This window comes from Triturus cristatus, chromosome 7 (assembly GCF_964204655.1).
Source record: "Triturus cristatus chromosome 7, aTriCri1.1, whole genome shotgun sequence".
Lineage (NCBI taxonomy): Eukaryota > Metazoa > Chordata > Amphibia > Caudata > Salamandridae > Triturus > Triturus cristatus.
In genome coordinates this window covers 1082316347-1082330713 of record NC_140590.1, presented here as the reverse complement: position 1 = coordinate 1082330713, position 14367 = coordinate 1082316347, and the positions used below count along the sequence as shown (strand labels likewise).

Below are 14367 nucleotides of genomic sequence, written 5' to 3'. Positions count from 1 at the left end.
GTGCTGGCACCACTTGTAGTAGAGTGCTTGATACCACAAAAGCACCAACCCAACTAACCTGCTGCTGTTTGAGTGATAGATACCTCCACATAGACTTGCTGTAAGAGGTGAGGACTTGAAACCACTTCTACCAATCGCATTGTTTTCGCTTTTGTTACCAATTAGACCCTCTAGAGGTTAGCTGTGATGATAGTGTTAGTCTAAGCACTCTCCGAATTACGTACAAACAATTAGCAATTTATCTGCATGGCAAGTCCTCTGGGGCTGACGGTGACTGACTGAAGTCAGTTTTAGGGCCATAAAGGGTCTTCATCTCAGTTTAAACAAATGTGCATAAGGGGCACAAGTTGGGCCTCTCTTTGTGCTTTACCACCGGCAGGACAATTTCAGCTGGGGTGCAGGCCTCTCCCAGCAATGCAACTGTCCGAAGTTGTATTGTCTGGCGATGCCACTCATATGTTGCGGGGTTCGGGAAGGAGCACGGCAGGAAGAAGAGAGGTTACGACACTCGCACTTGTGTGCTCTATTCTCTGATGAGGCCCCTTGCTCAACTATAACACATGGTCAAACCAGGAGCAATGGAATCGCAAGGGACAGCTCCACAGATGGGCCTTCAGTGGGTCCACCAGTACATGTATGTCCGAAGTTTCAACCAATTGCGATGCCATGCACAGGTCCAGGGCTCACTCGTAAGTGCACAGGAGGCAGCGGAACACAGGCTGTATGCAATGAAGCCAAACAGGCCGAAATGGCAGGAACCAATGCTCATCAAGTTCTTAAAAATAAGGGTGTGCCAAAGTTATGCACCATGCATTCACAGCACAAAAGGACATGAGGCAGTGCCAGCTCCATTTGATCTCCAACTGGGACATCCACTGTGGAGAAAAAATATTGAAAGCAATATCTCTTCAATTAGAAGCAGGACCAGTGGAAATTCTCCAAATGTACTTTAGAGGAGGGAGTAGATAAAGGATGGAATAACTTCAAACACCGTCTGGAAGATGCTGACCAACCCAGAGCCAATGATCCCGAAAAACCCTGCTATTCCAGTCGTACTAGACATGTTAAAAATGCGATGAACCAATTCTCCAAAATGTTGTGGGAAGTTGGTATGGAGATTGCCTGTATCTCCGAAGAGGAATGCACCACCTGAAGATTAAACATCTCCTTGGCCAAATTTAAGGCCACATCTTTTTGAAATAATAAGGCTTTCGTTTGGTCATGGCGTCAAAATGCACAGTGGTAAGATTCATTGAAGGCCACAGCGTATCCTCCCTAACTGAATGGGCAGGCGGAAACAGGACTTGCGTACAGCAAGTAAGAATGGAAGATACGGTCACCACATAGGCAACCTCTGGTTGCTTCCCACAGCAACCTTGACTGTTCAGCATCAGGTAATTCCCATTTGAGAGCAATCTGAAATTCGGATGTGTCATGGCTGCTGGAGAACCTTTCAAGTAGAAAGACAAGTTTGCCACAGATGCATTACATGCTTCATGCACAGGAACGTCTTTGCAAACTAGGGACTCACTTAAAGTATTCTCGCAGTCAGAGACACTCACAAAAACGTCAGTATCCTTGTTCCAACACCGGAATGTGAACGGAAGCTCCCATTGTTCGTGTATGTACCCTTCACCCAATGCTACATATCTGGGCACTTGATGGTGTTTTAGACAGTACTGAAAGTGTAAAGTCGAGATTGGTAGTGTAATTTTCCCATGAATTATCCAATCCAAGGATGCTGTCTCAGCAGTGGTAAAAGGAAATCTCTCTAGTTTTTCAAGATATAACATTGTGTATTTTGCATTTTTCCGGGCCGTAGCTATCTGTTGTTCTGAAAAGTAGCATGGTGAAAACAGATTTGTGAAGTTAATGTTTCACCATGGCATGTGGCCAGAACACAGTATCTGAAGTGTTTAGCTCAACAATAGGATTGACCTAGGATGGGACTGTCCATGTTGTAGTGCAAATACTTGGAGGGCAACTGTTTCTACAAAAATATGTATCAGGATGGATAATAGCAAGGGGATCTTCCTTATCAGAACGTAGTGCCCTCACACAACCGTGAAGATGTCATGCTTCATCATCAGGCTTAGCTCCTCATGGGCTCGGCACTGCTGTGCCCTATGGGCCCCGCGAGAGGGCGCTTTGGTAGAGATTGTTTAAATATAGCCATGATGAGTGTGGGTGTATGGGGAGAGTGGAATGGTAAATTAAAACTACCTAAGGGGTAACATGAGTCAAATGTAATCAGGAGTCCCCTTGGTATGGATTAAAAATGATTATGTGTAGATTGCTAGCTTCTAATTATGAAGAATGGCAGTTTATCAGTGTGTGTAGGTCGACATGTTTCATGCCTCTGGAGTTTAAGAGGGATCCATGCCATTTCTTCAGGACCAGAAAACAATGATAGGTATTCCTACCTTTAAACAGGTTTAGGTGCGTGGCTTATGGGTATCAAATGATTACTGTACAGCAAATAAGTAGGTAAGTAAGTCAAGCAAGTGCCTACATTAAATATCCCAAATGGGGTGTCCCAATCCACCCTGAAAGATAAAAACAAGTTTGATCATGTGATGTTAATTTGTGAGGGTTTGTACAGGCCCTGGGGGGGGGGGGGGGGGTTGCAGGGAGCAATTAATAACATTGATGTGAAATGCGTGAATCTAAGCATGCTAGAAGTACAAATTCAATGCTCCTGTCATGCATATCGTAGTGTCACACATCCCACTTATTTAGATGAGTGAGGTTTACGTAATCAACAATATAAAAATCCGACTTTTACAAACAGACAAAGACACACAAAACACATGTAAAGTGAATCAAGGTGAGTGCAGGGATATTTTCTTACCCTAAAATCAAGGATGTTTTGCACTTTGGGTCGAAAGCAGAGGTACGTACAAGGCGAGAAATCAAAAGATGAGGCAAGTGTTCTGTGGGAGAGGGAATGGCCTGCTCAGAGTGTAGAGCACTTACTTGGATGATCACTGTGTCCAGTGTAATCGACCTACCCTGCAATTTCCTATGACAGTGGCAAGCTTTTTAGCCAATCAAGACTCAACTTCCCAACACTGTAATTTGTTACCATGCCCGACTGTTCAGTCTGCACATATCGCATGTCGGCCTATTTGCTGTAAATCCCTTGCTGTTACCTAGGAATCGAGCCTGATATGTGTTTGAGTCTAATGGACAAACTAACCATACCTTCCAATTGGGACCTGATGAGTTATGCTTACTCATGTAGCGTAGTGTCAATAGTATTCTAATCATATGGTGTTAAGGGATGCGAGTGCTGCGAGTGGGAAAACGTGGTGTGTTCAAATCTTTTATCTTGGCAAGGCCAAGACACATTGTCTGTTGCACAGTTTTGTTCAGAAATATCATTTTTTGTCATATTAAACAGGCTCTAAATAAAGCTTTGGTTCCCTGAACTTGCCAATCTATAGTCCTCCAGACTAATTTCACATCTATTGTGTCCCTCCAAAAGTCAAACCCTATTTCAGACAGTTGGGAGAGGAAAGAAGCAAAGTAAATCATCTTTGTGTTGTTAACATATTTTTCTTTGCAGGTGACGGTGCAAGCCTATAATAAAACGAGGCTGGGTCAGATGTATCATAACCACAAAAATAGTTGAAATTCTGTGAAAATACTTTTGAACTACCCCTTGGTGGTGTAGGGCCATGTTCGCATTGTGTAAAGTTAAAAAACTTCACGAGGAATACTAGCTATCTGTAGAAAATGATCACCGTAATGCTGAATACAAAACATCTCATAAAAACTGTATCAATGCTCCAATCATCAGAAATAGTAATATGTCACTTAAAGGAATTTAAAACAAATGTGGAACCATAAATATCAAGCGATACCTTATCCCATACAATCTCATCCAGAACAGGAACAGCTGAAATGTTCATGATGGACAAGTCTCCGAAAAAGAACACTGTCACAGAACCAATACAGAGTATCAGGAAAAGTAATGCAATTGCAATCCAAAGGTGCAACAAAGTATGTTCTTTTCAACCAAAGATAGAAGACACCCACCTTCGGTTAAAAAGGTAGGGGTGGAGGGGGCAAAGGCAGTTCCGATGCGTCAGAAGAGAAGTCATCAAAGTCGATTAAATATCCAGAGGCTGTCCAGTCTGTCTTTGGCAGCTCAGCAGGCTGTGTCGAACTTAATGAAGACTCAATCTGTGTTACATTGACATAGACCTTGTTATTTTTAGGATTCCGTATTGAAATCTGTGCTTCTGTACTCATTGACTGCACAGTTGGTGTTGTTTTTGAAACAGGTAAAAGACATACTTCATTCTTGTTTACTGTTGTCTCTTGTTGAAGAGAGCAAGCTTCATTTGTAATTAAGGCTCCGATCTGAACCTCCTGTATGGCAGCGAGAGGAGAATGGTAGCTACCCATAAGTCCACACAGCTTACTGTTGAGAACTGGCCACATAGCGTGATTGGATCAGATCAATTGAGACACATTGTTTGTCTCAACATCAGGACAGTGGTGGTAGAAGTACTGTTTGTGAACCTTCAACAGCCAGCACAGGAACAGTCACTCTGTAAGATGGCCTTCATTTTTTCTTGTCCACAATCTTTTCTCTGACCAGATCCCTGACTTTTGGGATCCAGACGGATCTTGCTGGAGCTACCTTTACCTCACCAGTGGTGGTGCATTTTACTTCGACGTTGCTTTGTTTGTCCTGGAAGTCTTTCAAGTCCTGTAAAACAGCCAAACGTTAATTGATGTCAAATGTGTTGCTGCCGCCACTGTGCTGGCATTGTCGAGGTCTGGGACCCACAACTTAACCCCGAACAGGATGTCATAAGGGGGCCGACCACCCGGAGATTTTCTTAGCATATTTATTAAAGCCCTCTGGGCCCCATAAAGGTGGTGGACCCAACAGCGACCAGAGCCTAAGGGCCAGCTGTATCAAGATTTGCTTTTGTGATTAATCAATAGTGAATTTTACCGATTCGCTATTTAAGAATCGCAAAATGCAATGAATGTAGGATTTGCACAAAAAAAAATGCAAACCCTACATATTCCTTAATAGTGTATTAAGGAATATCTTCCCATTCATTCCCATGGGACTAGAGGCCACTAGGAATGAATAGGATTGCATTCGCAATTTGCGAGAACCAAATAGGTACTCGCAAATTGCGCATGCAATTGCAAGGGTGCAAGGGTACCAAAAGGACACCCTGTTGCACCCCTGAAATATGCATGTGTGCACATGTGGCCCAGATACAGGCCCAAGGGGGCATGTATGTGCGCCACATGCCACTAAGGAAAATGCTAAAAAGTGCTTTTTCAAAGGAATTTGCAAATTACCACCAAATAGAAGTTGGTGGTAATTTGCGATTCATTAAAGCCAGGTCGCAAATGTTTCTTGCTTTCTGCATTGCATTCAAGGAATCACAAATTGTGATTCCCTAAATGCATTCGCAAAATAGGAAATCGCAAAAATTGTGATTACCTATTTTACAAATTGCGTTTTGGGAATTGGCCCATTTGCGAACAGGAAAACGCTTGATACATCTGGCTCTAAGACCCTTGTTGTTAAAGACTACTTTAAGTCCCAGTTTTTTCTCTCCACTACCTTGTTTTCCTTGGGATGGTATGGAGATGAGGCAAGCAGGGTCACACCAAAACTTTCCGTGGCCTCATTGGAACCCTTGAGCTAAACGCCAGACCACGGTCAAAATGTAGAGTGCCAACTGCATATGTCCTGATAAAGACTCGCAGATCCTTTAAAATAGTTCAGGCATCAGTCGATCACTGTAGCCAGACCCAAAGGAATTGAAACCAGGAATCCACTGCCACCAAGGTATACTTGTAAGCCCTGTCTGGTGATAGGGGGCCCTCAATGGTCTAAATAAACACAAGCCAGGGGCTTGTTTGAAATCAGCACAGGCATCTGAGGTGGACGTGCCATGGTGGAACTCTTCATGTGCTGATGCCAAGTCCTTGGCCTGTTTGAATAGACCTGGCCACCAGTAGGGTTGCTGCAATAATGAAACTGTATCAACTACCCCTGCATGTGCAGAAGCCAGACTCTCATGTGCATCTAGAATTAATTCGAGTTTGCAGTCACTGTTTAATATTACTCTGTCCCCCACTCCTGGAATCTGAGCATACAGTGTGTTTTGTTCATCTAACTTGTAGGAGTGGTTTAGTGCAAATCCTTTTGGCAGATGTGGGTCATTGTGCGCAACATTGAGGGCAACCAAGATGTCTATGTCTATCCTCGTACTCAAACGAATGATTGCAGCAACTGCAGCCAGTAAATTCCCTGCAATGTGAACGCTAACATGTTGCTGACTCAATGTATGAATGACATGAGCCAGTGACAATCATTCTTTCAGCTTCGCCACCTATTTCCAAAGCAACTTGTGCATCACTGTGCAACCTTGTGAATCTCTGAATCCATTCTGGCTCAGGAAAAAAACATTACAACGCAGTCTTTACAACGCAACTGCCTTTACATCACATGCCATTGGAACGCATGCCATTACAATGCATGTCACTACAACGCATGCCATTACAACCCATACCATTAAAACGCATGCCATTACAGCGCATTATAAAGTAAGTAATGGAGATTTTAAATTTTAGGGTGGGTATGGGTTTTGGGTTACATGGTAATAGTAATTTTAACCCCTACACTATCCAACACTTATCCCACTGTTACCCTAAAAGTATTATGCATTGTAAAGGTATGCGTTGTAATGGTATGCGTTGTGATGATATGCATTGTAATAGTAGTTTTTACAAATGCGTTGTAATGACATGCATTGTTAAATCATGGGATGTAATGGTAGTTGCGATGTAAAAAACGCGTTGTAATGGCACGCGTTGTAATTGTTTGAATTGTAACATCGCATATTCGGGAAACAACCTTTACAACGCAGTCAAGTCATTGCATCGCACTACCTTTACATAGCAGTCATTACATCGCAACATCCTTTACATCGCATGTCATTACAACGCAGCCATTACATCGCATTTCATTACAATGCACACCATTACAACGCATAGTACCCCTACACTACTACTTACTGGAGTTATAATAGTAATTTTTACCCCTACACTATCCAACACTTACCCTACTGTTGCACTCACTGGAGTTAGAATAGTAATTGTTACCCCTACACTATCCAACACTTACCTTACTGTTGCACTCACTGGAGTTAGAATACTAATTATTACCCCAATACTATCCAACACTTACCTTAAATGTGATGTAATGGTATGCATTATAATGGTATGCGTTGTAAAGGTATAATGCGATGTAATGGAATGTGTTGTAAAGGATGTTACGATGTAAAAACTGCATTATAAAGGCATTAGTTGTAAATGTATGCAATGCAACGTCATACATTCATTCTGGATACGTCAGGTAGAACTGTTAGTGAAGGGGTACCATATGTTCTGGTATATACTACAGCAAAGACCATACCCCAAGTAGCGCAGTCCTCTACTGGGGGATTCATCCCCATTGGCAAACAAATGGTTAGTATTCTGTGTTTTTCCTGCTGGCCTATATGGGGAAATACTGCTTAAAGCTGATTTCTTTTTTGTGCAATCCAGAACGGAATTTCTTCCCTCTTGGTGGGAACCTTTCCCATAACTGCATTCAATGTTTGTGGGCTAATACCTAGTGTAACCAATTGTGGCAGTGCAGCTTGAACTGCCCGCTCAGGGGTAACTGTTAATGTTCGCATTACGAACTGTGTAAGGCATCTGTATATTGCTACTAAATTATTGTATAATCCCTGCTGCGGAGCTGTGGTCAAATTATTGTACCGGAATGCAGTGTGTATCCGGCTAGGACTGGCCATCTCACTCCCTTATTGCTGAGTGGGCCCGGTCTCATGTTTTCTGTAGTATGGGTAGGGCACCTTTAAACCAATTTGCATGTTCTTGGTATGTTAGAGGGACTTCTATGGCCACATATGGAGTGTACTCATCTGGTGTTTCACCTACTTCATATTTGTGAAATACCCACGTTGCATTTTCTGCGGCTGGGAATGTAACCCAGGAGTAAAATACATCTGTTCTATATGCTTCATGTGCCTCTACCACCAAGCTGACGTCCACACCATATAGTGTGAGGCCATTTTGTAGTAGTTTCTGAGTGACAGCATGCCTGCAGTTTTCAGAGATGCTTTGTGCCATGTTATGTAAGAAATGAATTACAGAGTAGGCTAACACAGTGGGAATCAGATCCTTTCAAGCTTGAACAACTAACAGCCAATACATAGGTTATACCTACTCAGCTGAGGACGATATCACCTACCACCACAGACAACTCCAGTTAAAAGGTGTGTTCGTTTTATCATTTATTTATGTTTATGAGTTCCGTTGTAGGCAATAATGCATATGTCATTTTAGGGCCTCGTAGCAAGGGGAGGGTCTATTTGTCCCCGGCTCCTTCCTTTTTAGAAAAGAACAATATGAGGGCAGAAATATTTAATCAAATGCTCCTTTTGTTAGTAAATATGGGGCATATTATCAAGACGGGCGATAAGATGATCGCCGCTTTAGTGGCAGAAAACTGCCGCTAAAACGGCGATAATGGGCTTGATAATATGCTCTATGGAATTCCAATTGAAGCCCATGTTAGATGTCCTTCACATCTAACATGGGCTTCAATTGGAATTCCATAGAGCATATTATCAAGCCCATTATCGCCGCTTTAGCTGCAGTTTTCTGCCGCTAAAGCGGCGATAATTTTATCGCCTGTCTTGATAATATGCCCCTATGTTTGTAAACATGTTTGTTAAGAGGTAGCCGGTGTAATAATTTTAGGAGGAAATGTATTTTAGATTTTTGTGGCTAGATTTTTGGGTCGTTTTGGATAGCTTTTTTAATGAATTGATGGTTCTACTGGACTTATGTGGTATTTTTTTAAGGGTTCTTGTTTACAAATGTCGAAAAATGTTTAAGAATATTTAAGAATGTGTATCACCACTTTTCCTAATGTCCAAATTTATAACAATAATGTTCTGTCCTTGCTATGCTCAATAATAATTAAAAAAAATAATAATATAAGGTGTGTAGGGAATGATCTCTGAGAAGGCACGATTTAACTACTCAGTTGATCCATACAAATATGAAACCAATCAATGTTGACGACACTTCGGCTGACTTTCAAAAATGGAATTCCATGGTATTTAAATGTCTAAGAGCAGATCCCAGGTCACTGTATAGTGAACAGTTTGCTTATGGGGCAGTATGAGCTTTAAACATCTAGCAGTACGGTTATTAATGTATTTATATGTTAATGATGATTGTTTTTATAAATGCTTTGAATAATCCAATTTATGCATTCTATTCTGTTCTTCTGAATCTTTTCTCAGACCACCATCGATCCGTGGTCGGTAAGAAAAATATATTTCGTACATGCAGGTCTTGTCATATTCTCTTGAAGTTTGAACCTTTTGAAATCCGCCCCCCCCCGTGTGTCAAGTGTGTTAAGAATCTCAAAAACATGACTGAATAAAATCAGCAGGTAGAGGCTCCAGTCATAAACAGAATGGTTTGGAGGTGACAGGACATTTTGTGTAATGCACATTAGCAAAAAGGATTACTATACAAATTTCAAACATTGTTCATAGTTCAAAGTCAATAAAAATCATTTATTGCATGCAAGAAGTATTCACATGTGGATTTGGTTTGTCTCTGCTGAAATAATACCTTCAGCAGTCATCCACCATCCAGTCAGCAGGGCCTGTGTGAGCTTAGTTTCACAACAACACAATTAATAAAATGATCTGAAGGTGAGAGTGGGCAGAGACGGATATGTATATGGCATGCCTCTATGCAAACCCCACTGTCAGTCAAGGTGGACTGAGTAAAAGGAATTCAGGGTAGCTGGAATACATCTTTAAATAACCCTAGCCACCTCTACTGAGCTTTATGCAAATTGGTAGTGGCTGCCATGGTGCACCACCTAGACCTTCCACACAGCAGTGAACTCCCAGTATCAATCTTAGAGGAGTCAGTGACTGATGCCACCTTAGGTGGCGCCTGTGTCTATTCATCAATCGTTGTCAATATATTTCATCATGGCGAAGGTATTTAGATGGTGTATGTCACATAGGTAATTTATAAAATTCTCAAGAAACAGTGGTGTGCTAGTCAGACCATAGGGGGTTGCGTTTTTGGTCCATCTCTAGATGAGTGTGTGTGGATATTTCATTCAATGTTCCACCTGGAGTGTGCATCAGAACACTGACTAATGATAAATGGATTTTGCTTTTGTCTCCTAAATCTCAATAGGATACAATTCTGGCTGAACCGGTAAGAAAGATGTACTGTTTCCGTAAAGAATTTCTGTACTTTTATTGTGCTTTCAAACTTTTCCTAAGTAAAACCTTTGAGTGTTATGTGTGTTCAGATTGCAATAAGCCTGCAACAAAATATCAATGATTTTACTTTTAAACCTGTTGGTGAAGAGTATGACACTAAAATGAGCTGAATTATTTAGATGTGGAAGAGCATAGTTCGTAATGGAAATTAGTCAAACAAAATGATTACAGTAAATTGAAACATGACTTCTTCTTTAAGGCCTGGTAAATAACTTGATATGCACAAACCATTGAGATATTGATATATTAAAGTTTGAATCTCACTGCCCTGGATCAAGAATTGATTGTGTCCTGTGAGATACTTTCAGCAGAATGGAAGAGGCTACTGTCAGGAAGACCATCTTCCAGTGCTGGTCCTGGGGCGCTGGCAAATTGGTAGATATGGGACAAGCAACAGGTGTGGACTGCCCCCAACAGATCAAAATCTAGCAGAGGGACAGCAATTGTGCATACATTGATCATTCCTGTGGTGCAAGTGTTGTTGCGTTGTTCACGACTATATTATTCAGTTTTAAATAAATATGTTAAGCACACATTTGTTGTAAGGTTTCTTTAAGATTAAGGTTCTGTAGTGGGTAAGGCATGATGGAGTGGATGGTTTTAGGCATCTCAATAACAGACCCAGGTCTTTGATTGTCTGGAAGCACCTATGTGGAAGTGAGGTAGAAAAGTGGTGTTTAGAGCGCCCTGAATTTCACAGAGTCATTTGTTCAGTCTTCTATATATAATGGCGGTGAATTCCAATGAGATGATCATCTGCAAAATGTTTGATGGCAAACTTAGTGGGTTAACACTAATTTCTGGCTCCTAGATTGTAGACTTGCAGTCGAATTATGCAGAAGAATAGCTCGGACAAGTAGTCAGTGGACCTGCTGTGTATAGCTTTGTTAAAAGGCATTGTGCTTTGAAATTTGCTCTGGCCTGTACAGGGAGCTAGTGGAAGGCTTTGAGAATGGTCCTAATAAGGTCATGGTAATTTAGGCCAAACAGTAGTTGGAGAGCTTTGTTTTGAGCATTTGGAGTTTGCTGACTGATTTATTCAGCAGACCTTTACACAAGCTATTGCAATTGTCAAGGTGAGACATCACAACAGCAAGCTTAATAGCAACGTTCAGAGGATGAAGAGGACAGGAAGGGCATGAAGCAGCAGACATGGGTAATAAATGGAATATTTAGAGACAGTTTTTTCTGTTGTATAAAAGAAAGCACACTGTTAAACAAGACTCCATGAATATGTGTTTTTGACACAGCTTGAGGAAGGGAGAATCAGGTTAAGTGAGGTGCAGTTGGTGAGGGCTGGCCGTCCACGAGGAGCATCTCAGATTTGTCCCCATTTAAAAAAAACATTTTTTCTTCATCAGTGATGAACATGGTAGAGGCAATTCAATGTTGTGGATTGGGTAATGAAGTTGCCATCAAGCTTGCAAAGGAGTTGTGTGTCGTCCACATACATATGGGAGCCAGTATCATAGGGGGTGAGAATCTTCATGAGATGATGCACGTAGACATTAAAAAACGTTAGAAAAAAGCCTTAGCCTTACCACATGTAATACTGATTCATCTGGATATTAAAGTATCCAGTGTGAGTTTGTGGTAGTAATCGTATAAAAATGAAGCTCCAGTCATGCCGCAAAAATTGAGAGCTGTTTGAGAAGGATATGTTGCTCAATGATGTTTAATGTTGCCAACATATACAGGAGTATAAAGCCACAAGGAAAGCCTTTATCCATGGAGTCAAGAAGGTTTTCCCTAATATTTTTCACATAGTTGTGGTATCCTTATGTGCTTTGAAATCTAATTGGAAGGTAATGAAGATGTTATCTTCTTCAGGGTGGAATTAGAGTGGGTGGCAGACAACAGTTTGCAATGCATTGACAACAAAGGGGGGTCCAGAAATAGTCTATAGTTTGTCAAATTCACTGGATTTTCAAATGTTTTTAAGGATGAGAATGTTGCTAGCATGTTTGGGGGGGTTAAGGAAAGGATCCAATGGTGAAGGAAAAGTTAAATATTTACACAGTGACAAATGGTCGTGGTGCTTGGAGGTTTTCTTAAATGATTTAAGTTTATTTCTCACTTACTTCTCTGAGGTTGAAGTAAAGTCTGAGAGAGCAGGAGCAATGGGTATCAGAGGGTCATTGAGACAATGAGCTGAAGTGGATATTTCTCTCTTAGAGCTGAGATATTATTAGTGAAATAGAAAAATAAGTTGTCACAAGTTTCAAAGGAAGGCAGCTGGAGTTTTAACAGAAAGTTGTGAGTCACCATCGCTTTGAATATGCAAATAAATATTTAAGTGAATTATTAGTGCCATTGATGCGAAATCGAAAGAATGCCTTTTAGCTTTAATACAGGTTATCTTGTACCCCCTTGAATGTACTATGCAGACCATCTCTTCTGTAAGGAGTTTTGTTTTGTTCCATTGTCTTTTAAGAGCCCTGCATTTGCATTTCAGATGCAGCATTTTGTCTGTGAACCAATTATTGGATTTCATTAGGAATTTTCTTTTTGAAAAAATAAATGGATTATTTCTGATGCTGCAGCCCCGTAGCACAGAATAATATGCATTACCATGAACCACCATCACTGCAGTTCCTGGCAATGTTTTTATGAATGTTAGCCTGCTTGGCGGTCATTTATAAATTAGGTGTGTAGCCTCTCCACCATAGGGATGGAGTAATTTACCTCATTCCCTTGGCAGAATGGCAGGCCAGCCACGGCCCTTGGTCTCAGAAGTGGTAGTGGAATGGAGAGGGGAGGGTGTAAGCTAGGGATGTTGGAGGATGTGGTGGCTTGGAAGGCTTTAGTGAGGGTGCAATGAGAAACGACTGAGGGAATTGAAGTAGTGGCAGAGTGTCCATTGAGAAGGGAACTAGTTTTTTCCTAGACATCAATAAAATTGTACTCACATTTTAGATGGATCGATTGCTTGCCTTGTATCATGATCTTGCTGCTGTTGTTGATATTAATGTGCAGAGCTGATGGTATTGAGCATGATGAACAGGTATGTTTCTTTCTACGAGGGATTAATGTGGTCGACTTAGTTTAATATAGAATGTTGGAGTGCATCTATTCAGACAGGGATATCAGTTGTGTAGAATAGATGACCAGTAGTTTTTACATACTGACAGAAGTTCTGGTAGTTATTTTAAATTAAAGTCTCTGAATGTTCAAAGAGTCCTTAGGTTTTAAGCTTCTTTTTTCCAAGTCTAATGGTTATAGAAGCTGGGTCTTGTATTGCACAATTGTGTGGCCAAAAGTTGTGCAAATGATTCTCTGGTGTTACAATGAGACACATTATGGCATAGGAAAGGATTATAGCAGACAATTAAATGATGGTAAGAGACCCTAATACGGTCACAGTAATGCATGGGGAAACAGGATGTGTAACAGGGTTTCACCATTCTGAGAGAAAATTACCAGCACAATTTTTCATTATGAAGATCTGCGAGGGCTAGGAATTGGCAGATAACAACAGTGTGAACAAAAGTTCTCAATGTTAGCTTAAACAATGATTGGCAACAATGATCCAAAATCGTTCTGGGAAAGACCATCAGAATCATACAATCTTTGAAATGGTCTCGAATTTTCAGTGTCACAGATGATATTTTAAATGGAGAAAAAATTGCTAAATGAATGATAGAGGTCACGCAGGTAAGGAACACTGGATATATGGTGACCCATAAACCTATATCAACAAGTGATCTGCATCAGAAAAGGCCTTATCCAAGATAGATGGGTGTCATGAGATTCTTCAGGCAGTAGTTGCTTTGAGGAAAAGCAAAAGAAGATTTTGGCCTGTAGTCTTCATCTGAAGTTGGACCAGCTAGGCCCGAATGGCCCAGTGTGCTCCGGGGTGATTTTTGATGATGGTTACAGTATCGTCTTCATTATTTAGTAGTGAGAGTTAGAGTCTCTTGGGCTAGTAGCTATTTTCCTAGAGTTGCACTCAAATGAGGACACATTTTATAGGTTTCTTTTGTGGATCATT

General features: G+C 41.1%; 1 protein-coding gene across 1 annotated transcript in view; it reads left to right on the top strand.

The window, feature by feature from the left end:
- LOC146811132 (uncharacterized) overlaps window positions 1–14367 on the top strand; it is a 249497-nt gene that overhangs the window by 180101 nt on the left and 55029 nt on the right. The window contains exons 9-10 of the mRNA XM_085614493.1: window positions 9366–9386; window positions 10288–10343. Coding sequence (XP_085470619.1) covers window positions 9366–9386; window positions 10288–10343 — 77 coding nt within the window. The remainder of the gene's footprint in view (window positions 1–9365; window positions 9387–10287; window positions 10344–14367) is intronic.